The 22,131-nt window shown below is 53.5% G+C and overlaps 3 protein-coding genes and 1 non-coding gene across 7 annotated transcripts in view; 3 read left to right on the top strand and 1 right to left on the bottom strand.

Moving 5' to 3' along the window:
• Positions 1-4,427: 4,427 nt before the first annotated feature.
• TSR1 (TSR1 ribosome maturation factor) lies at positions 4,428-13,347 on the top strand. Its single transcript, XM_024194356.2, has 15 exons — positions 4,428-4,554; positions 4,636-4,736; positions 4,884-5,097; positions 5,211-5,345; positions 6,410-6,840; positions 7,633-7,792; positions 8,366-8,520; positions 8,864-9,066; positions 9,527-9,689; positions 9,989-10,099; positions 10,609-10,741; positions 11,312-11,428; positions 11,707-11,847; positions 12,304-12,378; positions 12,541-13,347. Exons 1-15 carry the CDS (start codon positions 4,449-4,451, stop codon positions 12,717-12,719), a joined length of 2,424 nt encoding a protein of 807 aa, XP_024050124.2. The 5' UTR covers positions 4,428-4,448; the 3' UTR covers positions 12,720-13,347.
• Positions 10,323-10,413, top strand: LOC112102901. Its single transcript, XR_002907792.1, has one exon. It is a non-coding gene; the product is annotated as a small nucleolar RNA SNORD91 family (small nucleolar RNA).
• A 1,452-nt stretch (positions 13,348-14,799) lies between the features above and the next one.
• Positions 14,800-20,013, bottom strand: SRR (serine racemase). Of its 2 annotated transcripts, XM_024194359.3 has the most exons (8): positions 19,937-20,013; positions 18,490-18,667; positions 17,679-17,811; positions 16,932-17,035; positions 16,718-16,837; positions 16,449-16,523; positions 15,569-15,778; positions 14,800-15,140 (listed from the first exon to the last, which is right to left on the bottom strand). In XM_024194359.3, the coding sequence occupies exons 2-8, from the start codon at positions 18,655-18,657 to the stop codon at positions 14,937-14,939; spliced, it is 1,014 nt and encodes a 337-aa protein (XP_024050127.2). In that variant the 5' UTR covers positions 18,658-18,667; positions 19,937-20,013; the 3' UTR covers positions 14,800-14,936. The 2 variants fall into 2 exon arrangements, with proteins under 2 accessions (XP_024050127.2, XP_029768373.1); XM_029912513.1 differs by lacking the exon at positions 19,937-20,013 and having other exon boundaries at positions 18,490-18,777.
• Positions 20,014-20,187: 174 nt separating this feature from the next.
• Positions 20,188-22,131, top strand: part of SMG6 (SMG6 nonsense mediated mRNA decay factor) — a 150,369-nt gene continuing 148,425 nt past the window's right edge. For 2 of the 3 annotated variants that reach the window (XM_024194362.3, XM_024194363.3), the window contains exon 1: positions 20,198-20,291. In XM_024194362.3, coding sequence (XP_024050130.2) covers positions 20,198-20,291 — 94 coding nt within the window. Of the gene's footprint in view, positions 20,292-22,131 lie in introns of all 3 variants that reach the window. The other variant, XM_024194364.3, reaches the window with a different exon arrangement.

Raw genomic sequence — 22,131 nt, forward strand, 5'->3', positions numbered from 1 at the left:
TACACAGGGGCTTTGAGTCCGGGGGGTGTGAGGGGAGCTAGGCAGGTGTGACATGGGGTGCAGGGCATTTCCCAGGGGTGACTAATGAGGAGGAGTTGATGTCATTGGGCAGCACTTGAGGCAATTGCCCTCCATGGCATTGAGGTGGCTTGTGACTGAGACTGTCACCTTCTTCTAGGTGCCCCTCTCTTTCGCCCTTGATGGCTCAGCTGCCTCAGGCTCAGTGTTCATGGTTCTCATTCTAGAGTGACAGCTGGTGCTACTGCCAGACAGGAGACATTGGTCCGCTCTCTGTGCAGCCCTGAATCCAACTGTTTCTGGGTGGGGATAATGATCAGGGCAGGTCCGTGCACAGGGAAATCCGAGCAATAGTTTTCAAACAGCGCTGAGACCTGGAGTGCCAAGTTGTCTTCCCTCCTTGCACCCTTGCCAATGGGAAACCTGCATGAGCGGAAGGTGTGTGTCTGGAAAGCTGCTGCTTGCACGGCTTTCCCACAGGCTGGCTTTACTTTGTCATGTACATACCTGTACAAATCATTAATCAATAAAGTGTCGAAGTAACTGATGTGAGCTGTGGCTCTGATTTTCCCCGGTGTGCCCCTGGGCCCCAGCCTTTCCCCCTCCCCGTTTTGCTCTGATTCCTTCTGCAGGGTGGCCCCTACAAACCACAAATTTGTCAGTGCCCTTGGTGAGGCAGGTACTTAACAGCGGCTCTACTTGGTAAGCCTGGCATTCATTGGGAGGCTGCTGCTGTGTCTGACTCCAGATCAGATTTGTTCCATTTACAAGTGCAATGATTTCTTTCTAACTGCCAGCTCTGAACGATCCCCCTGGAGTCTGAAAGACCGGCTGGTTCTCCATCTTGTGTCCTCAGCAGCAGTAAAGGTTCTTCCGCCAACTTTGTCCTCGGGAGATACCTGTTGCTGTAGGATGGTTGGCATCACTAAACTGGATTAGACATGGGGTCCAGCTAGCCCAATGTCCTGCCTCTGACACCAGCCCAGGTCCAGCTGCTTCAAAGGAAGATGCAAAAAACCCTGCAGAAGATTATGGAAGAACATGTCCCCCAGGGGCAGTTTTCCTGGCCCCTGCCGGAGAGTGAAAGAGGAGGGTTTATGGCCATCTTACAAAAGAGGCATCCTGCCTATGAAGCTATGGCTGTGCTGGTTATCTAGGTGAATGTCTCATCCTCCTTTGAATCCCACTAAGCAACTGGCCTCTACGAAATCTTGTAGTAATGCGACCCTTGAGTTAATTATTCCTTCAGAGACTTGCAGCTTTGCAAGCAATGTTGTTGATACACAGACAGGACTGGAATCTGCTCTGGGAGCTGCATTGGCACCATGAACTAGCAGGAGTGATAATCAGTTAACGCTTTGTCACTAGGAATGAATTGCCCTGGCCCTGATGCACCCCAGAGAGCTGCTGAGGATTGAAGAGTCTTTTTCACAAGTAGACACCCACTTTTCTAAGCAGAGCGATACTTTAAAGATGCTGTGGTTAGGTCCTGTGCTGCGAGACAAAGGAAATGTCCGCCTCTGAAAGGCAGGGAAGAAAATGCCCTTTTCTGTGGCATCCCCAAATCCTTAGTTTGTCAACTTGAGGGACGAGCTGCCAGCCATTGACGAAGAGCTGTGCTTGGGCCACAAACGAGATTCCTGCCCATTCAAACCAACGCTCTACAGGCAGAGTCTGCAGAAGCTGAACCCACCAAACCAGAAAGATCACCCCCACTTCAGTCCAATGGCTGAATTTCCCCCCAGTGGCAGGGCTGCTGCCAGGTGACCAAAGTACTGTGAAATCACAGACCTGCTTCCTCTCACCATGACAAGAGCAAGCTGGTGAAATGCTTGTGGGGAGCTGGGCGTAAGGGTGAGCGGACACCCCCAAGGAGAGAGCACCTGAATCCCCTGGGCCGGCCACAGAAGGGGCAGGTGAGTCATTGCTTCCCATGTAGTTCATATATGGAATAGGCTGCCTCTTCTATTCAGCTGTAAGGCCACTATGTCCCCGTTTGGCGAGAGAGTTAGAGACAGTTGCTGTGGGATTTAAGGCACCTCTCCTTGAAATGCTCCCAGGGGCTAATCTGGCTGGGTTGTAGGGATTGTTGTCAGGGGGTGGGGAATGTTCAACTCCCCTCCCTACCACAAAGGTCTCTGTCTTCCCCTTTTCTTCTGAGGGGGGGCTGCTGGGAGCATCACTCCTGTCACCAGGCTCCTTTGCCTGGCTTTGCACTGCACAGTTACAGCGGATGGAAGAAAAGGCGTTTGTCGGTGGCTGCGTCTCTATTTAAAGAGCAGAGGTGGTCATTACTGCGTGGCCCCTCCCTTCAGATCTGCCGACATGGGATGTGGCTTGTTTTTTCTCTTGTATCCTCTAATAAACAATAGAGTGAATGACTTCCCAAGAGCCCCTGCCCATGCTGCCCCCGTCGGGGGGGAGGGTCCCTACCGAGTGGTCTGAGTGTTCCATTCCCCTGGGGCAATGTTGCCTCCCTGCACTGCGTGTGAGCCCCCCATCCATGGAGCCTGCTGGGTGAGAGGCAGGGGAGTTATGCTTTACATTGGGGTTTCTCTGCTTGTCTTTGGACAGGCAGTTCCAAGACCCCGACACACTGCAAGTTGCTGGAGGGGACCAGGAGTTGCTGGCCAGGCCAGAGAACAGGTCGCTGTCAGGCTCATCCTCATCCCCTCAGAAGTTAGGATTGTCAGGGGTGTTGTGGGTCCTCATGTCCATGCCCCCTCCCCTCCTGTGCTGTTTCCTGCCCTGGCTTCCCCCTTGTGAGATCGGACTCTGAGCAGTTCCGTGCCTGGTGTCTGTTCCAAGGTGGTACGTGCTGTTCCCATGTGGAAATGTTTCTCCCTCCAGCCTCAGATAACTCTCCCTGTCTGCTCCCCCCATACGAGTGGCCAAATCTTTTTTGCTTTCCCCTCTGTGCACCTCACTGTCTTCGGCTCCTTGTCTGCTTTAGGGGTGAGGAGTCTCTGGAAATAATGACAATCCTGTTTGAGTTCCACAGAATCCAGAGGCAGCTGCTTGGCGTTTCCAGTAAATGACTCATCTGTCCCATTTTGAATGCAGAGCCTTGGCCTGGGCTAAGAGAATAAAATCCAAGGGCAGGTAATGCACGGGAACCTCTGCTGGATGGTTGCGTTACTGGGTGATGCCCTGGGTACAGAGACCAGGGTGTGCACTTCTGAAGTGAAAAAGGAAAGTAATGTCATATGGGGAAGGCAGAGGAGGGGGGCACTAAGTCATGGCTGCCAGCCAGACCCCATGCACAGCTGTGGCTAAGAACCAGACACTTTTTAGAGCCATCAGAGGAAAGTTTCCTGTCCTAGATGCAGCAGCAGAAGGGGCTTTCCTTGTATTCCACTGCAGCTGGCACTTGGACTGGAACTATCCAGTCTGTTGCTGCCCATGTGAATGCTGGAGCTTCCTCACAGGCCAGATCACCATGGCTCAGAGGTGGATATTGATCACTCCAGGGCCTGTTGGGAAGGGGCTTCACCTCTGGGATGATGGCAGTGTGACTATCCTTATGACCCCTCCTGTGTATTTCCCCTGCCCCCAGGACTTGCTGCCCCGCACTAGAGTGAGTGAGGGAGCCAAACAACTTACCTTCAGCCACAGATGGTGCCTAACACCAGTGACTTTTCCAGCAGAGATGGACACTGCCCACCTCCACTCCTTCCCTGCCTCTCCATGCTCCTGCATCCCTCCCATGCACACGCACTGGGCCACGAGCAAGGCGGGCTCCATGGGGGTGATGCAGGCACGTTCAGCTGTTTGCATCTATGTCTGTATTGGTGCATGAGCCAGACCCTGCCATAAGGATTGACTCTGATCTCCCAAGAAGGGGAGCGGGAACTGAGCTAACCTCATCGCTGCAGTTTTCTCTGCTCTTCAAACTACGGCCCCGGTTTGGATCATGGGAGAGTCGGTATCTGGGTCCCCTTGTGCTGCATTATCAGGGCCCTGGGCTCAGGCTCCATTTTGGAAGATGGTGGGTAACATCTGCTGCTGCCCACGGAGAGTCTGGTCCCCGGCTGCCCCCCAGCCGGGCTCCCCCATGGCCGCTCTCTGGGGGCGCCCCGAGCGGGCCGCGGGCTTGCTGGGCTCACGGACCTAGGGGCTGGGACGCGCTGAGCGTGTCTGTCTCCGCCCCAGGTGCTGCGGGCCCCGGCCAACACCGGATCCGGAAGAACGAGCCCGGCTCGGCCCGGCCCGGCCCGTGACCAGCGGCCTGGTTCCGCCCCTCCCCGCCCCCTCACGCCTGCGCTGACCGGTCTGCTGGGCTCGGCGGCTCCCGGTTCTTCCCGCTTGAACCCCTGCCTGGCGCCCCCGCCACTCCCAGCATCCTCCGCGGGCAGCAGACCGGAAGTGAAGGTGCCATTTCCGGGTGACGCACGTGGGCTGCCCTGGAAGCGGAAGTGCTGGGAGGCAAGATGGCGGCGGGCGCGGGGGCCGCGCACCGGGCCGGGGCCCTGAAGCAGCAGAACAAGCCGCACAAGGGGCGGAAGCAGCGCGGAGGGGCCCAGCGCCGGGCGGGAGGTGAGACCCTGTCGGGGCCCGCGGTACCCGCCCCGCCCTGCCCGGCCCGGCCCGGCGCTAACCGCCGCTCTCTCCCCCTAGGCCGCGTCCCCGCCAAGACCCTGAGCCGCCGCCGGCGGGACCTGAGCAAGCCGGACCGGAGGCACCAGGCCCTGCAGCTCCGCAGGCAGCGCAAGGAGGCGGTGAGCGAGCGGGGCGAGCCGTGGGCTGGGGCCGCGTTCCCGGGCTGCCGTGGTGGGCGGGGCGTGACACGCGGTGGGGCCCGGAGCTGCCCGCCCCAGCACCGATGGGGGGCGGGCAGTTTTATTGTCAGCTGTTTCTGTTCCCAGGTGCTGGCGGAAAAGCGAAACCTGGGCAGCAAAGATGGGCCGCCTCACCTGGTGGTGGTGGTCCCACTGCACGCTGGGGTGGTCACCCACCACGCCTTGAGGCTGCTTCAGAGTGACGAATCTGCCCTTGTGCATAAGAATGAGAGAGCAGAGGGTTTTGTGCTACTCTGCCCCCGACTTAAACAGCGCTGGCGCTTTGTGACGGCCCCCGTGGGTAAGGAAACCCTGAAGGACTAGGAGGGCTTGTGCTGGCTCCTAGTATTCCACTGTGTTCTGCTGAAACTCATTAGTGCCTCATTCTGCCGTATTCTGATACTGTGTTTCTAGGGAATCTTCATGCTGTGTTAGACCTGGCGAAAGTAGCCGATACCCTGCTGTTCGTACTGGATCCGCTCGATGGCTGGGACAGCGCTGGAGATTACTGCCTCTCTTGCCTCTTTGCGCAGGGGCTCCCCAGCTATGGTAGGTGAATTAAAAAGCAGCGGGTACCCTAGGGGGTTGGAGCGGGGTGTCTAATGAGATTCCAGAGTTCTTGACTGGAAGCTGGTGCAGTAACCAGGCCCCCATACAGCAGGTAGGTTGCCACTGGATCTTGCTATCTAGAAGCTTGGAGTGCAGATCAGTTGATCTAATGTTATCAGTCCCCCTCTGTGAGTGCACCCCTGTTGGGTTAATGCTGGTGATCTAACGATATAAGAGACATCTTGGATCCAGGCTGCTGCCTACTTGTTGAACACTCGTTAGCATTTTGACTATTTAAATGCGCCACATAGTGGGCACAAATGAATCTACATCGGTACATCCCCAGCTGGAGGAGCTAAGGGAGACAGAGAGGTACATAGATGAGATGGTCCCTTCCCCCGTCTGACAGCATCTGTGCTGTTGAGGAGGATGAAAGTCTCAGGGAAGGAGAACATCCAGCTGCAGCAGAGGGAACTGATCCCATAGTTGGGACCCTCCTTCCAGATGATGATGTGGTATCCTCTCGCACTGAGGATACCTCTCCGGAGGAGGGAACTCCAGTTATTAGGAAGGGACAGTTATTAGTAATGGGTGATTCGATCATTAGAAACAGATAGCTGGGTTTGCGATGAGTGGGAGAACCACATGGTGACTTACCTGCCTGGTGCGAAGGTTATGGATCTCTTGAGCCATCTAGATAGACTTATGTGCTGGGGAGGAGCATTTCGGCGGCGACACCTCTTGATGACGCTGCTTCTCGGCGGCATTTCGGCAGATGTTTGTCCGGCGGCCAGTACGCAGGCGCACATAAATGCCCCGGCGGGTGCCATGGCGCTGGCGGGCACTGTGTTGGGGACCACTGCCCTAGCCTCTGTTGCCAGAAGCTGGGAATGGGCGATGGGATGGATCACTTGATGATTACCTGTTCTAGTCATTCCCTCTGGGGCACCTGGCACTGGCCACTGTTGGAAGACAGGATACTGGGCTTGATGGACCATAGGTCTGACCCAGTATGGCTTTTTGAGTTTTGACTGTTAACTGCTGTTCTCTTTGCTGTCTGCTAGCCCTTGCTGTCCATGGAGTCACTGATCTCCCACAGAAGAAACAGACAGATGCTAAGAAAAAATTGGGCAAAGCTATTGAGAAGCGCTTCCCGGAGGCTAAACTCTTCCCCCTGAACACTGAGCAAGAGTCTTTGTTGTTGCTGAGGCATCTTGCTGCCCAGAAGCAGCGGCACCTTGCTTTCCGTGATAGACGGGCTTATCTGCTTGCCCAAGAGGCTGAGTTTATGCCCAGCCACGATAGTGACTTGGTGGGGACCTTGAAGGTATCTGGCTTCGTTCGGGGACGGACCCTCAATGTAAACAGCCTGGTGCATATCGTGGGACATGGAGACTTCCAGATGAGTCAGGTTGATGCCCCTCCAGACCCCTTCTCTCTAAACCCCAGAGTGGCTAAAGGCCAGCAGAGGAAGGGCCAGGACATGGAAATACAGGTAGGATGGAGTTCTGGACTCTGAGTGAGTGGCCCACTGAGAGTTATCTGTTCCCTGGTAATCGTTTAGAAGCTGCAGGATCTTTGAACCAATGTTCTCTAGAATTGGATTAAGATTCACTTACTCAGCAGATGGGTCTAATAAATCTTTCTGAAGGCAAAACACTCAGCAAGTAGTGATCAGTGACTCACAAATAGGTAGCTCATTAGGACAACTACCTCACCGTTTCCTCCAGCACTGGACAGTACAGCTTTAACCTCCCTTTGTTACACACACTTATTTATAACTTTTTGTTATCTTCTCTTATACATACGTTATTAGTTTTTCATTTCCATGCTAACTCCTCTCCCCCATCAGTGCAGGTTTTGTGTTAGTTCAAACTTGTCTTTACTTTTTTTAGTTACTTTAGCTTTTCTTCTTCTCACACACATGATTACTCTTCAATTTCTTACACACATAGTTCTCCTTATGCTTATGTTAAATGTTATCAGAACAGACTATGAAAAGCCACAGAAGGCTTCTGTCAGGCCTAAATATGCCTTAGCTTCCAACAGTCAGCACCTGTGGTCATGCAGTCAGGTTGGTTCAAGGCAGACTATAAAGCTTTGTCCTCTTAGAGAAGCTCTTTGGACAGAGCACAGTGTTTACAATGAGCATAGGGTGTGCTGTGGGTGAGTACTTTCTTGCTAGTGGTGGGATTATCTTGGGTTGTGGTGGGGCTAGTCCTTTGCTACAAACTGCGATGTGCAGCTTGAATTGGGTGGGTTCTCACTTAATGACTTTGTCTGCTAGGATGATTCTGTAAACGGTGCTGTTGAGATGGAGGAAGTCATTAAGGTCCTGATGAAGGCAGATCCTAGAAGACAGGAGTCTTTGCAATCAGAGGTGATTCCTGACCCCATGGAGGGGGAACAGACCTGGCCCACTGAGGAGGAGCTGAAAGAGGCAGAAGGTCAGTGCTGGCAATATTTCTCTAGCCTTTCCTTAGATTATTGGTGAAGTTTTTAATTTTTACGAGCTCTAGCTGAGAAGCTTAAAGCTGGGCCTGGTATCTAGCTTTGAACCCAGACCCCTCTCGACTCCTATTTCCAGCCTCTTCCTCTGACCGTTGGGCTGCATAGCTTCTCCAGTTTGATCCTGAATTTGGGCTGGCCAGATCGTTGGAGAGCACGTCATGGGATCCCGAGCATCTGTCTGCTGATGGCCATATAGTGCAGAGTTATTCCTAACTGCTCTGTGAGGGAATGAGCTGTGCTCTCCAATCCTGGCATTCGTGATGATGAATGGTGAAATCCCAGGGCTGTGTGAACAGTCTCTGGATTCTGGTTACTGATTTCTGCACAGGGAAGATACATTGCTGTAAATCCCTCCACGTGTTTCATATAACTTGCTCTTCCGTCTGACTGTCCACACAGCTGTAAAGGGGAACTAGAGGGAGCAGCCTAGTGCCATGTCTGGCATTACTGTAGGTAAAGAGGTGGGGGAGGGGGGCTATGCAGTACTAACCACTCTGGGAATCTGGCAGAGTCCCTGAAGGAAAGGAGGAAGGTGGTGAAGGTCCCCAAGGGAACATCCAACTACCAGGCTGCGTGGATTGTGGAGGATGGAGAGGATGGCAGTGAGGAGGAGGAGGAGGAGGACAACATGGAGGACGAAGATTTGATGGAAGAGGCTTCCCAGGTAACAAGAGATTGATATTGTGGGTTGTGTCCAAGTACTAGTGTGCTTGCCACCCTGCAAACCGTCTCTGTTCTTTCCACACCCAAACAGGCAGTGTAAGGGCACAACATACAGCCAGGCTGGTGTCCACATTTCAAAGGGGGTAAAGTCTGTGCAGCCACATGCCCCTTTGTATTGCCCCCTCTGTCGTAGTCAGCTACCCTCTTATCTAAACTCCAGCGGGGGCTGTGCTCTGCATTGTACAAGATGCATGCAGCCCCTGTAGTGTTGCCTGGAGTGTGGGTGTAAGTACACTTGCCTGTGGACTTTGCACATCAAGAGCAGTATATGCTGTCTGTGTCAGGTTGGGGAAAGCAGTGAGGAGGAGGAGCTTGTAGAGGAGGAGTGTGAGACCATGACTGTAGCAGAGTCTGCTCGGGACGACCTATACGACGAGACACTGGATGAGGATGAGGAGCAGATGTTGGAGAAGTACAAGCAGGAGAGATTGGATCAAATGTTCCCAGATGAGGTGGACACCCCCCGCAACTTGCCTGCCAGAGTCCGGTAAGAAACCTCATGCCAGGATGGAAGGATATCATTTGCTAGTGACTCTCCCTGGAGATGTCCTGGCTTTGAGACCGGCAGTGTGCAATGGGCGATGGGACTGAGCATGCTCTAGTTTGCCTAGTGAAATTGGTGGGGTTTTCCTGTAGTGAGAACCCATGTGGGTGGATGCATCAAACTAGACCCTTCATCTGTGCCTGTCTGATCCAGTGGGCTGGTGCAGTGACAGTTCCCTTCTGTGTGGCTCATTTGGGGGCTGATGGCATCAGGGTGTTCCTGACTCTCCGTGATCAGATCTCTCCTATGAGCAGGATGAATTCCCCCTTGCTCTCTGTGAGACCCTGTGTGGTGTAAGTCCCTGTAAAGGTATAATGCAGATGTCCTCACATGGGGCAAGGGTATTTGCTTGCTAACTGCTATAGGATTTGTTGAGTAAAATCTCTGAAACTCTGTCCTCCAGGTTCCAGAAGTACAGGGGGCTCAAAAGTTTCCGGACTTCTCCTTGGGATCCCAAAGAGAATCTCCCCAGGGATTATGCCAGGATCTTCCAGTTCCAGGACTTCTCCCGAACCAGGAAGCATGTCTTACGGCAGATAGAGAAAGAGGAAACTGAAGGGGCCGCGGTACCTGCCTTTCCTTGGCTAATTTATCTTCCCCCATGTTGTCCATCTCTCCTCTTTCCCTGCTGTGTTTCCTCGCTCTTGGCAGGCGAGGTGTGGTAGTGAAGTTGAGGCACTGCTGGTTGCTGGCTAGGCCTGTTCCTGTGTTGTAGATAAAGCCCAGGTAGTACTGGTGTCCTGTTTTCTCTACCCCACAGCCTGTGTGCCTAGGCCACTCCCCACATGCATGCTCCATCTTGCTCCTTCGCACCTCAACGCTGGGAACCTGCATTAACTGTTGTTCTGCACTTCTCTCTCGACAGGTTGGCTGGTACGTTACGCTTCACATCTGTAGTGTTCCTATCTCAGTGATGGAGAGTTTCAGGCAGGGGCTGCCTCTGGTCCTATTCTCACTGCTTCCCCATGAGCAAAAGGTGAGTGTGCCACAGGCTGTAACCTGCCATCACCCAGAAGAGCTGGAAAGCCACTGTGCCTCTTTCCCCTCTGGCTGATACAGGCTTGGCGTTCTCCTGGCCTTCCTGGGGCCTTTGCTGGGAGGACAAAGTCTGAGTGTACAAGGAATTCAGTTCAAATCTTCTTGTGCTGGTTGGGGTTGAAGCTGTTTCTGCAGGTCCTGGGGGTCACATCAGAATAGCAGGGAGATGGCCATGATGGTTTAAGCCAGAACGTCTGAACCTGGCTGAAATTTTGCTGATGAACCCTTTATGGCTCTGAGGCGTCTCTGGTGGGGGTAGGGATTCTCTGGCATAAAAGGAAGATCTGGGAGCACTTTGACTAAAGCACCTGGGCTGTGAGCTGTTGAGACACTGAAGACATCTGGCTTGCGGAGCTATTCTGTATTATCCATGGCTTTCAACTTCGCAACCCTGCCGTTCCAGGTGAGCTCGGCCCCTCAGCATTGCCTTTCTCCCTCTCTCTGCAGATGTCTGTGCTGAACTTTGTGGTGAGGCGGCACCTGGGCAACAATGAGACAGTGAAAGCCAAGGAGGAGTTGATCTTCCACTGTGGGTTCAGGCGCTTCCGCGCCTCCCCTCTGTACTCCCAGCATAGCTCAGGTGGGTGTCGGACCCACTAGTGGACAAACTGCATATAGAGGGTGGGGCCCTTTGCTCCCTTTCTGTGCAGCCCCCCTGCTGGCTGGGGTCTCTGGGGGGGAAAGCTGGGATGGCTGAAGGGACTCTGAGGACTTGCATATCTTGGCTGTTGGGCTTCAACAAATGGACTCAATTCCTTTCCCCTTTGAGGGGGCTGGATTGGCCTGGGCAGCATGTGGTTCCCTGGGACCGTGAGGAAGTGGTACTGGTAGGGCTCGTCCTTGCTCAGGATTGGACGAGGCTCTATCATTTGAATTGGTCTCCTTTTCCAAGGGGTTGGCTCTCAACAGCCTATTGTGGAGGGAGGCGGGGCTGCGTGTGACCCACAACCCCGTGCTGCTGAGGTTGTTCCCAAGGCTGAGCAGAAGGAGGGAGTGGACGGACCTGAAGAGTGTTCCCTGAGCAATGTGTTGACAGTCCAAATTAGTGTGTGTTGTGGCTGGCCTGCTGCTTGTTGGTGTTGGGTCCTGGAGCTCCCCTGCTGGCCACTGGCTGGTAACTGAGTTTTATTTGGTGCTTTCTCTCTTCTAGCTGATAAGCACAAGTTGGAGCGTTTCCTGCGGCCTGATGCAGCCCTGGTGGTGACTGTTTATGCTCCCATCACTTTTCCTTCCGCCTCGGTGCTACTGTTTAAACAAAGGAGTAATGGTAAGTCAGTGCGTGCTGAGGGAGTGACTGAATGAGAAATGAAAGCTAATCCTAGCAGCAGAGGTTTCCAGCTTCCACTGAGGGATCTGGGTCCCATTCTCCAATACCGCCACGCATCTGACGTGCCTTAATCATCTGTCGGGCTCTGAGAGGATGAACTTGCCCATCTCCTCTCCCTCAGGCTCTGGAGTAATGGCCCTGTCCTTATTCTTGCTGTGAGGACTGCCCTACTCTAGGACCCACTGAACAGTGGCATTCATGTCAGCTCTGCTCCACAGGAATGCACGACCTCATCGCCACAGGCTTTCTGCTCTCGGTGGATCCAGACAGAATCATCATCAAGCGGCTGGTGCTCAGTGGTCACCCTTTCAAGATCTTCAGCAAGACAGCTGTAGTGCGGTACATGTTCTTTAACAGAGGTACGTGGCGTGTGTGTGTGTATATGCGTGTGTGTGGGGATGGTACAGCAGGTCCTGTGTGCCCCTGGAGACCCTGTGGTTCCATAGGAAAGTCTGTCATGACTTCCAATAACTGGAGCCTTTCAGACCTGGAAGTGCAGAGCTGAGCTCTTGTGAACATTCGGACATACGTGTTGACGTGACCCAGATATCTCAGCAAGTGTCCCGTGCCCTGCAGAGAGGCTCTCGTGTTCTGAGCACACCCATCCATGCAGCAGTGATTCTGTTTCGCCTATAGGTGAATGCACACTAGAGCTCTTTGGTTAGTGTGCCGCTGCTCGTCATACTCACAGCTGCTCTTGGTAGTAGGTCAAGCAGCCTGACTCCTGCCTGGTTTGCTAGCTATGTGGCAGGGTGCTGGGGAGCTGGAGACCACTGTGGCCTGTTTCTCATGTGTCTCTTGTCTTTGATCTGCAGAGGATGTGCTGTGGTTTAAGCCGGTGGAGCTAAGGACCAAGTGGGGCCGCAGAGGACACATCACAGAGCCGCTAGGTAGGCCGGGTTTGACATGCATTGTTGCCTTGCTTTCCTCTCATGGTATTGGGCCACAATCACTGTCCCTGCATCCCTACTCACACTGTCTGCTCTTCCCTGGGCTGGGGAAGAGGAATAGGCAAAATGCAGCTAACAGCTTCTGTTGCTTTCTTTGCCTAGGGACTCATGGTCACATGAAGTGTCATTTTGATGGCCAGCTGAAATCCCAGGACACGGTGCTGCTGAATCTGTACAAGCGCATCTTCCCTAAATGGACTTATGACCCGCATGTGCCGGAGCCGGTACCGTGGGTGAGAAACGAACAGCAGCTCCCCGTGCAGGAGGTGGAGATGGAATAACTCTCCAGGCCTAGCGTGGCTGCTGTGGTTCGCACCTCCTGCACCCCATGTGGGTGCTTGGCTGTTCCAAGCCTCGTGAGAAGTAGGGAGAACCGCCCTGGACTTGTTAGTGCTGTGCCTTTCCTGGGGTTTGTGTCCAGCATTCACGCTGGCTGCTGCAGCATTAGATCTGGCTCACAACTGCCTATGCCCTGGCCTCCAATGTCAGTTTATTTCAATGGTAAATATATCTTCACTTCAATTAAAGTCCAAGTGGCCGCTTTCTTGCAGCGGGAGGGTGGCTGGATCGAGTTATTGTGCACATTGGGCATGCAGGCTTTGCTCAGTCCCTCCTGCCAGGCTAGAAGCTCCTGAAGCTGCACTAGGGATTCTGTGGTTCACCCCCCTCCCCTGCCATTTGTGTGTAACTTGAGAACATAAAAACATAGGCTGCCATACGGGGTCAGACTAATGGTCCATCTAGCCCAGCATCCTGTCTCCAACAGTAGCCAGTACCAGAGCTTCAGGGGGAGTGTACAGAACTAGGCAGTTAGGGTGATCCACCCGTCTTCCCTTCCCAACAGTCAGAAGTTTAGGGTTGCCTCGGGCATGGGGTTGCATCTCTGACCATCTTGGCTAATAGCCATTGATGGACCTATCCTTTATCTCGTTCTTCACTGAACCCAGTTATACTTTTGGCCATCAACATCCCATGGCAATGAGTTCCACAGTTTAACTTGCCATTGTGTGGAAAAAGTACTTCCCCTTGTTTGTATTAAACCTGATGCCTATTAATTTCATTGGTACTGGTTGTCATATTGTGCGAAAGGGTTAATAACACCTTTTCCACTCCATTCATGATTTTATAGACTGTCCTCTTTTTTCTAAGCTAACAGCCCTAATCTTTTTAGTCTCTCCTCGGATAGAAGCCGTTACATATCCTTGATCATCTTTGTTTTCCTTCTCCAAATCTTTTTCCACTATATCCTTTTTGAGGTAGGAAGACCAGAACTGGACACTGTATTCATGGTGTGAGCATTACAATATTCTCGGTCTTATTTTCTATCCATTTCCTCATTGTTATCTTTTTTGACTGCTGTTGTGCATTGAGCTGAGGTTTTCAGAGAACTATCCATTGTGACACCAAGATCCTTCTTGATTTGCGGCACCCAACCAAAAGAGTGAGAACTCTGTTTTTCTCCAACAATGGTAACCACTAATGTAGAACCTATCATCATATGTGTGTAGTTGGGATTATTTTTGCCAATGTGCATCACTTCACACTTATCAATGTTGAATTTCATCTGCCAGTTCCTGAGAGCGCCCCCTGTGACTCTTGATTAATGAATAATTTTGTATCATCTGCAGACCATTATTGAATACGTTGAACAGCACAAGTCCCTGCACAGAGCCTTGGGGGACCCCACTGTTCTCTCTGCATTATGAAAACTGTTTATTCCTACCCTTTGTTTCCTATCTTGAACCAGTTACTGAGCCATGAGAGGACCTACCGCCTTCTTCTATGTTGACTTAGTTTTCTTAAGAGCTTTTGGTGAGGGACCTTGTCAAAGGCTTTCTGAAAAACCAAGTACACCCTCCAAGAATTGTAATAGATTGGTGAGGCGTGACTTCTCTTTACAAATGTGCGGTTGGCTCTTCCCCAATAAACTGTGTTTGTCTAACTTAGCGCCTGTCCCATGAGAGCACAGGGTCAGACTTTACCACAGTCTCCTGCTGCTGAACACGCAAGTGATCTCTCCAGGCAGCATAGGCTTGGGCCCCAGACAGGGGGTAGCTGCATGAAACTCATTCCAACCGCCTGCCTCTGGAGGCTGAGAGACCAGCTCTTTGGCTCCACCCACCTGTACCAGGTTAAGAACAGCACCAGCTGCTCCTTGAGATGACAAGGTTTTCCCACTTCCTTAGAAATCAATCCTTTTTGCTCATGTTGTTTTTTTTATTATTAAAATAAAAAATATAGAGATACACCTATCTCATAGAACTGGAAGGGACCCCGAAAGGTCATCGAGTCCAGCTCCCTGCCTTCACTAGCAGGACCAAATATTGATTTTGCTCCAGATCCCTAAGTGGCCCTCTCAAGGATTGAACTCACAACCCTGGGTTTAGCAGGCCAATGCTCAAACCAAACTCCCAGAGGCCCCACTGTGCAAACACAGCACCAGGCTCTAAGAAACAGCCCAGTTTCTCACTCCTGGGAGAAGTGGCTCTAAAGGCTGATCAGTTTCCATTTGCCTCTTTGCCAAGTGGGCTGAGCCAGGCCAGGGTGCCTAGGTCTACGTTTCCTCCACACAGCACAATGCAAACGTTCTTCACTTCCTGGGAGACTGAGCAAAACTGCTCAGAGAGCACAGCAGCCACTCCCACTCCAGCTGTTGGCTCAATAAGCAGCTTCATCCTCTCCCACACCAGCTGTGTTGCTTGCTGTTGGGGCAGAGAGAAGAGCAGTTACTGTGCTGGTAAATATTGTTCTAAGCCTTAGGTACACCCCACTGCGTAAAGCGAGGGACTGAGCATGATACACATCCCTTGTCATGGAGCTTGTGGGCGATGCTTTGGGGAGGCATAGGCCACAGCTGTGGGCATCTGTTGATAACAATTATGGGAAAAGGCTGGGACCCTAAAGTGACAGGCAGCCGGGGTTGCTGCTGTGGAGCTGAAGAATGCTATGGGAGGAAATGGAGGAGGCCCAGCCAGCATGGTAGAGAGGGATCATCCTTTGAAGGGGATCACGACTCCTGCTTCATGCTACAGCATGGGAGGGCAAGGTGGTGGAGGGAGGACAATGTGTGTGAATGGAGGCACCTGGGCTGGGCCGTTACAGCAAGAAGGTGCTTGGAGTTAATGCTTACCTGGATCTCCTCCTCTGTGACTGTCAGCACATCATCCACCAAATCCTTAATGATAGGCCAGGTGTTCGGTCCAATGCTGGTTTTAACACTGTCTGCTATGGTGTCTGGGGGATGGCGGTTGGGGGTGAGTTCCCCTGTCACCTTTGACCTGTAGCAGTCATCTGCATTGCATGGTTCAGCAGCATACACTCTTATGTCCGGTCTCAAAGCCTGCCCAAAGGAAGAGCAGGGGATGAGTTTGGAACTTGCTGGTGAACATGGCAGGCCAGGCCACCTCATTGTGCCTTAACTCCCATGTTCTGTAGCTGTTTGGGCTGGGGCAGGCCTTTCGCCTGCCATGGCAATCTTCCCCTCCAGCAGAGTGTGTCTGGCATTTGCTGGTGTGACGAATCAGAGAGCAACCACTGTTGAGCCAGGAGCAGGTTCCTTCATCTACTGCAGGCAGAGGACAAGCTTCTCCTAACGGCAACTAATCTCCTTGCTCGGCATTGCAACTCGGCCCTGAAGGATGACTGAGTGCCCAGCTCTCCTCAGGCTGCCAGTATCTCCCATCTACCTTTGTTCCTGCTGGAAGTGGCACCATTTTATTCTGTATCGTGGCATGAGGCTTAAACTAGAGTGTGTCGGCTGCAGTGATCTGTCCTGGTTGCTTTCAATGCAACCTGGACCTGCAGGGGAGAGTGCTAATGAACTCTACAGTACCTCCTGATCCAAACACAGGGAGAGAGAGAGGGTCAACTACAAATCCAAGCTGAGTTCAGATGCTGTGTGAATCGGAGAATTTCCTCCTCACAAGGTGAAATGCTCATTTTCGGACACCAGTAACTCCTCAGCCCCCCCTTCCTGAGGAGAGATGCAGCCAAAATAGGAGATTTCTTACCTTGACAGCCACTGCTATTCCAGCAATCATCCCTCCTCCTCCAACGGGAACCACCAGTGCATTCACCTGGGGTACCTAGCACAACAGAGACCAAGAGACACACGCTGTCTTGTGACTGCTCCTAAACGGCTCACTCCCTGGAGGCTGGCTCCAAGTCCTGATGGACTAACTCTGGCTTCCCTGACCTCTCTGCAGCGGGAGCAGATGTGTCCCCCTGCTTGTTCTCTCCTGCCTAATCGGAAAAGTGCCAGGGGAGGAGGTCTCCTCACCTGCTGCAGCACCTCCAGTGCTATAGTGCCTTGGCCTGCAATCACAGCAGGATCCTGATTGGGGTGCACCATCACGCCTTCCTTCTCCTGAACTGTCTGAGCTGCCACCTCCATTCGGGACTGGGGAGACAGACCAGGCACAAAAATTGTTAATGCCCCTGTGTGTGAACAAAGCCAAAGTACCCTGCTGTGCTGCCCCCTCCCTCCCCCTTACCTCATCAGTGGGCTCACATAATATCAGCCTGGCTCCATAGGAGCAGATGGCAGCTTTCTTACAGAGCGGCGCTGTGCGAGGCACCACGACATAGGCAGGAATCCCTGTGGAATGAAAGGACTGGACAATGATGGGGGCCCGGCTGCAGAGGCACATCCCCTGCTCGGCTGAGAGTGGGTCGGACAGACATGGAGCAGAGGATACCCCCGGGAGAGAAAACCAACTCAGCTGTAACCAGGCCCTTTGCAGGTAACTTCACCGTGGTGCTGCGTGTGGGACAGGGACGTGAAACTGCATTAGAGCTCAGCTACACCCTGCGCTGCTGCAGTGGGAGTTCCTGGCTCTATCTGCACCAGCCTGTGGATGCATCCAAGCAGGGAAACCCTTGGCCCTGCTGGCTAACAGTCCTGTCTGGGATTAACCCACCCGGCTGGGTGGCAAAGACCTGGGGCTTGCTTACTCCAAGGAATCCCCATGTGTAGTTAAGTCAGGCAGGGACTGAGCTGCAGGCTGGATGCTGAGCCAGCTGTGTGCTGGGAGCCAGAGCTACCCCTTGGCATCCGCTCCTGAGCACTGGCAGGCTTCCCCTGGGGTAACCAGCCAGCTCAGCTGCAAGCAAAAGACCCGAGCAAAGGGCTGCCCTTCCCTTATTGCTCTCAGTAGCTCATTTGCTGCTAGAGAAATGAAGGGGCAAGTGGGGGCGGGGGGGGGCAGCCCCGCATGGCCAAGAAATTGGCTCCCTGTTACCTTCCACTTTAGCTGCAAAGGCAAGAGCTTGGCCATGGTTTCCACTACTGTGTGTCACAACAGCCTTGGGCTGCTCTCTGTCGCCCTGCGCTGCACGAACCAGACTTCTGACGGCATTCAGTGCACCTCGGATCTGGGGAGAGACCACAGGTGGAGTGAACCTGCAAAGCCTCAGCTCTCCATGCTCAGATGGGGCAGGGGTTTGCTGCTGCTGTTGTGCCCTAGCTGAGAGCAGCAAGGGGAGGTGGAGAAGCTGCTCCCCTGCACCCTTTTTAATGGATGCTTTCCCCAGCAAGGGGGCAGCTGTGGATCCCTAGAACCAGAACAGCACCAATGCCAGCTTCTCTTCCTCCCCTTGAGCCCCTAACTGCAGGAGTCCTCAGCATCTGTAATGACCCATTTAACCATCTCTTCCTGGGGCTGGGGCTGCCAAGAAGTGCTTGTACGTGGTGGCTGCCCAGTAGGAAGTGGACAAGGGCCACCAACCTTGTTTCCTGGGGTAGAGGAATGGTAATTTCTAGTCCCTATTGCTATGGAACTAGAGTTGAATTGTGTCCAAAGCTGGCAGGGCCTGAGGGCCAACCTGCCATTGGACTCATACCGCGTGTTCTGCAGCATTTAAGTGCTGAAATCAGCGATTCTCCCTTTGTACAGATGCTAATGGGGCACACTTTTGTATTTGAGCAATTGCTTCTCAAATCCAACCCCCAGTCAGACCCTGTACCCTTTCCTCTGAGACAGTAGAGCTAGGCAGGAGGGTGGGTCAGGCTGCTCCCCACCCCGCACTGTGCCATTAATGTGTCAGCTTTACCTTAAAGGAACCAGTCTTCTGGAAGAGCTCACACTTGAAGAAGAGTCTGTGGCCGGCTAACTCGTCTAGGCTGGAACTGGTTAGGATGGGGGTGAGGTGGATAAGGCCATGGAGACTTGACTGTGCAGCTTCAACATCTGCCAGTGAGATGCAGTATGGAGAGGACATGTTCCGTAAGCTGTGGAGGGGAAGAGAGAGGCTGGAAACGCATCCTACTGCTGGAGGGAGCCTGCCTCACCAGTCATGGAAGGAGTGCAGAAGAGCACGGGGGGTCCCAATGTGCCACTCTGAATCAATGTCTCCTTAGCTGTGTCTGGACACTGTTTGGGCCCACAGGGTGGGGTTAAGTTTTAAACACTTGACAAATTTGAAATTTAAAAGGGAAGTCCCCGAAAGCAATTTTGCTGTTGGGTTAGGATGGTTGTCACAACAGCCTGCAGCTGTGCACTAGTGCCGGCACCAGCTCCAGAGCTGTTTGTGTTCTCTGTATGGAGTGAAATGAGCCAGCTCCTGAGATGGCTTGTATGCAGGGAGGGTGTCGCAGGATTACCTTTCAACAGATAAATCCACTGGCTGAGTGGTATGTCCCACTCCCCCTTTCTGTGAACACTCCATGTAAGCACCAGCTCTATTGGAATAGTGTTTACCTATTACTATTGTAAGTAAATATTTCTGTTTGTGGACTTGAAAGAGAGAAACAATGCTCCTAGTTTACTATGCCCCATGCTGCACGTGCCCTTCAAAAGAGGAAACAGTGAGAAATAGAAAAAGACTAAAACCCCAGGAATGGGACAGAGAGGGGTGCTCAGCAGCCACGGGGGGAACTCAAACTACTGTGCATCGTAAGTACACAGACTTGCCCCTGTTTGCAGTAGCCCCTGCCCTTACCCAGGCACTGGCAATAGGCGGTTCCCTAGTGGTGGTGTTGCTGGAGTGACTGACTTGTACCGATTCTTCCCCGACGCGATCCGCACTCGCGTTTTAAGGAGGTAGAACAGCTGGGGGAGAGGGTGAGAGGAATCTGCTTTCCTGAATCACTTCTGCACCCGACCCCGTGGGTGTCTCCTAGGAGTGATCCCTGCACAGCAAGACACCAGTGCGCTCTGTAGTGTTGCTCTTCGGCCTGGGTCTTCATTTCCCAGGGGGTGTCAAAGCTCGGTCAGCTTCGCGCCGCCCAGGGGATTCAGGGGCCCTTCATAGGAAAAAGTTGCAATGCTATAGAATACTATATTCTCGTGGGGGCCCTTGCGGGGCCTGGGGCAAATTGCCCCCCCCCCCCCCCGGCGGCCCTGTACTGCCCTGCCCAGAAGGGAGCTGGGGCACAGGGGTACGAGCCCCCAGGCCCGTCTCCACGCGGGCTAAGCTTTGCTGGGCGTTACAATCCTGTACGGCCCGCGCCACGGGGAGGGGCCCGGCACGCGGTCAGCAGCCGCACGGGGGCGCTCACCTGGCCCTGGCCGCTCGCGCCAGCGCTCTGCGGACTGGGACCCCGAGCTCCCGTCAGTCAAGCCCCGCAGAGCCGCGGGTCGGGCCAAAGGGCGCGCGTCACGTGGGCTGAGGGGGCGTGTCCGGGTGGCGCATGCGCTAGGGCGGCCGGAGCCTCTCGGCTTGGCGCATGCGCGTTAGGAGCGGAGGATTTGGGCCCGGCCGGCTGCCGTCCGCCCCCTCCCGCGGGAGTGGGGCCGTAGGGGGCGGGACGGGAGCGAAGATGGCGGCGGAGCTGGAGCGGGTGCGCATCTCGGCCGCGGAGCTGAGGGGGAGCCTGGCGGCGTTGGGGAGGGCCCCGGGGGGCGGGGGCCGAGGTGAGACTTCAGGGCCCGGCGGGCTGGGCCCCTCCCCTTCCCCGGTAGAGCCCCGCGACCCCCGGGCTGGGCCCCGCCGCGAGGGAGCAGCTGCGGCCCGAGCTCGCCTGCCTCGCGCGAGGGGAGAGGGCCGCGCGGGGCTCTCACGCGAGCTCGCAGGTCGCGTTAAAGCCGTTGGCTGCCGGGACCTGCTGACTCGCGCGAGCCCCGGGGCTCGCCTGGGGAGTCCTGCCGGGGCCGCATCGACGGGCGCTGGGACTCGGCAGCGAGTCCGTGTCTAACAATACCTTAAACGCCCCGTGGGGTTCCGCACCTGCCTCCGGCCCCCCGGGACCCCGCACCTGCCTCCGGCCCCCCGGGGCCCGCCAATCCTGGGGCCTTCCCGGTCACGTCACGTTGGGTGCTTGTCTCCCCCCTTGGGATCTGGGACAGCCCCAGCCCAGCCGGGGGAACGAACTAACTCTACACGGGACACTGACACTATACCCGAGAGGTGCAAAGTAAACAAACTGAAAACACAGAAGAATATTCCCCCCCCCCCAACACTTTCTCTTTAGGAGTGTGAGGTGCTCCGTGTAACAGTAATAAACAGTTTTGTGACACGTGTGATTTTACATTGATCACATCCTCTCCAAATAAAGTCTCCTTATTGTGCTGGGTGCAGCTGGTTAGTTGCAGAGCCTTGTTCTGGATCTGAGTTTATTTCTATTGCGAGGCTACTGGACTGAATCTCCTCTTACTGTGTGCAGCTCTCTGGGCTCTAACTTCTCCAGTTCTCTTTGCAGTTTGGTTTTGTCATCCTATGTGACGGCCACCTCTCCATTGTTGGAGTTCAGTTTACATCAAAGGAACACCCAGCATTGGAATATGTACGGCACAGAGAGGGGTCTTGAGTTTACTTGATGCTCAAGTCCAGAAAACCTCTGTACATGCTGAAAAGAGTCTGTATTGGGCTGCAGCTAGTCCTAAATGTGTGAAAACTGATTGGTGCTCTCACTATTGGGCCAGAAGTAGCTGCACAACTTGCCTGTAAGAGTCTCTGCACTCCGTTTGAGAAACACTGAGTCCATGAGAAGTTAAAGTCAATAATCCATGTACGGTATTCTGAAAGCTGCATGTCCCAGCAGAGGTATATTTGCATCCTCTTAAGTTCCTTCTGCCTGCTTCCAAGTGCAGAGCTTGTGTAGGCTATGCTGCTGGCCAGTTAGGTTCTGCAGAGCTCTTGGCCTGCGTTCTCATCTTCTTTACTGGCTTCTTATGTTGGGCTTGTCACTGGTCTCCATTTCATTGCTGGTGTGGTTCATCATCCATTTCATTTTGCTGCATGGCTGCCCATTATTGCAGCAGCTTCCCACTATATCACAGTGTTCCCAAGTACTCATTCCCAGAGGTCTCTGAGTATAGCACTGCACATACAGTAAATGAATGCCAAGAATTCCAGTCACCCTCTCTGCCATTTGCTTCCCCATCTGCAAAATGGGGTTAGATCTTACCTGACTCATGGGGACAGGTGAAGAGGGAGTGGGTTGTAAGAGTTAATTAATTAAGGTTTGTACAGTGCTTTGAAGATGAAAACTGCTAGATAAATGCAAAGGATTACTAAAGGCAATCCGTCCCATCATCACTGCTTTCAGAATGCCCATCTCTGTTTGGTTCCCTGCAACTATTCTTGCCTTTTGCTATTGTCAGGTAGCGGCTGTAGCAGGACTTGAATGATTCTGTCTTGGCAGATGCTTTCTGTGTAGCCTGTAATGTCCAAAGCATCTGAAAAATTGTCTGTAGTTTCACTCCTCTGTAAAGCACTTTGGGATCTACTGATGAAAAGTGCGATATACAAATT

The sequence above is a fragment of the Terrapene carolina genome, unplaced genomic scaffold (assembly GCF_002925995.2).
Source record: "Terrapene carolina triunguis isolate 2854851 unplaced genomic scaffold, T_m_triunguis-2.0 Scaffold231, whole genome shotgun sequence".
Classification (NCBI taxonomy): Eukaryota; Metazoa; Chordata; order Testudines; family Emydidae; genus Terrapene; species Terrapene triunguis.

Excerpts from the sequence above, each read along its gene's own strand:
- TSR1 (XM_024194356.2), top strand. The coding sequence starts at position 4,449 with ATGGCGGCGGGCGCGGGGGCCGCGCACCGGGCCGGGGCCCTGAAGCAG. Across the intron at positions 5,346-6,409 it reads GCAGGGGCTCCCCAGCTATG|CCCTTGCTGTCCATGGAGTC; the intron begins GTAGGTGAATTA and ends GCTGTCTGCTAG. Across the intron at positions 11,429-11,706 it reads GTTTAAACAAAGGAGTAATG|GAATGCACGACCTCATCGCC; the intron begins GTAAGTCAGTGC and ends TCTGCTCCACAG.
- SRR (XM_024194359.3), bottom strand. The coding sequence starts at position 18,657 with ATGTCCTCTCCATACTGCATCTCACTGGCAGATGTTGAAGCTGCACAG. Across the intron at positions 17,812-18,489 it reads AGAAGACTGGTTCCTTTAAG|ATCCGAGGTGCACTGAATGC; the intron begins GTAAAGCTGACA and ends GTCTCTCCCCAG. Across the intron at positions 16,838-16,931 it reads TATGTGAGCCCACTGATGAG|TCCCGAATGGAGGTGGCAGC; the intron begins GTAAGGGGGAGG and ends CTGTCTCCCCAG.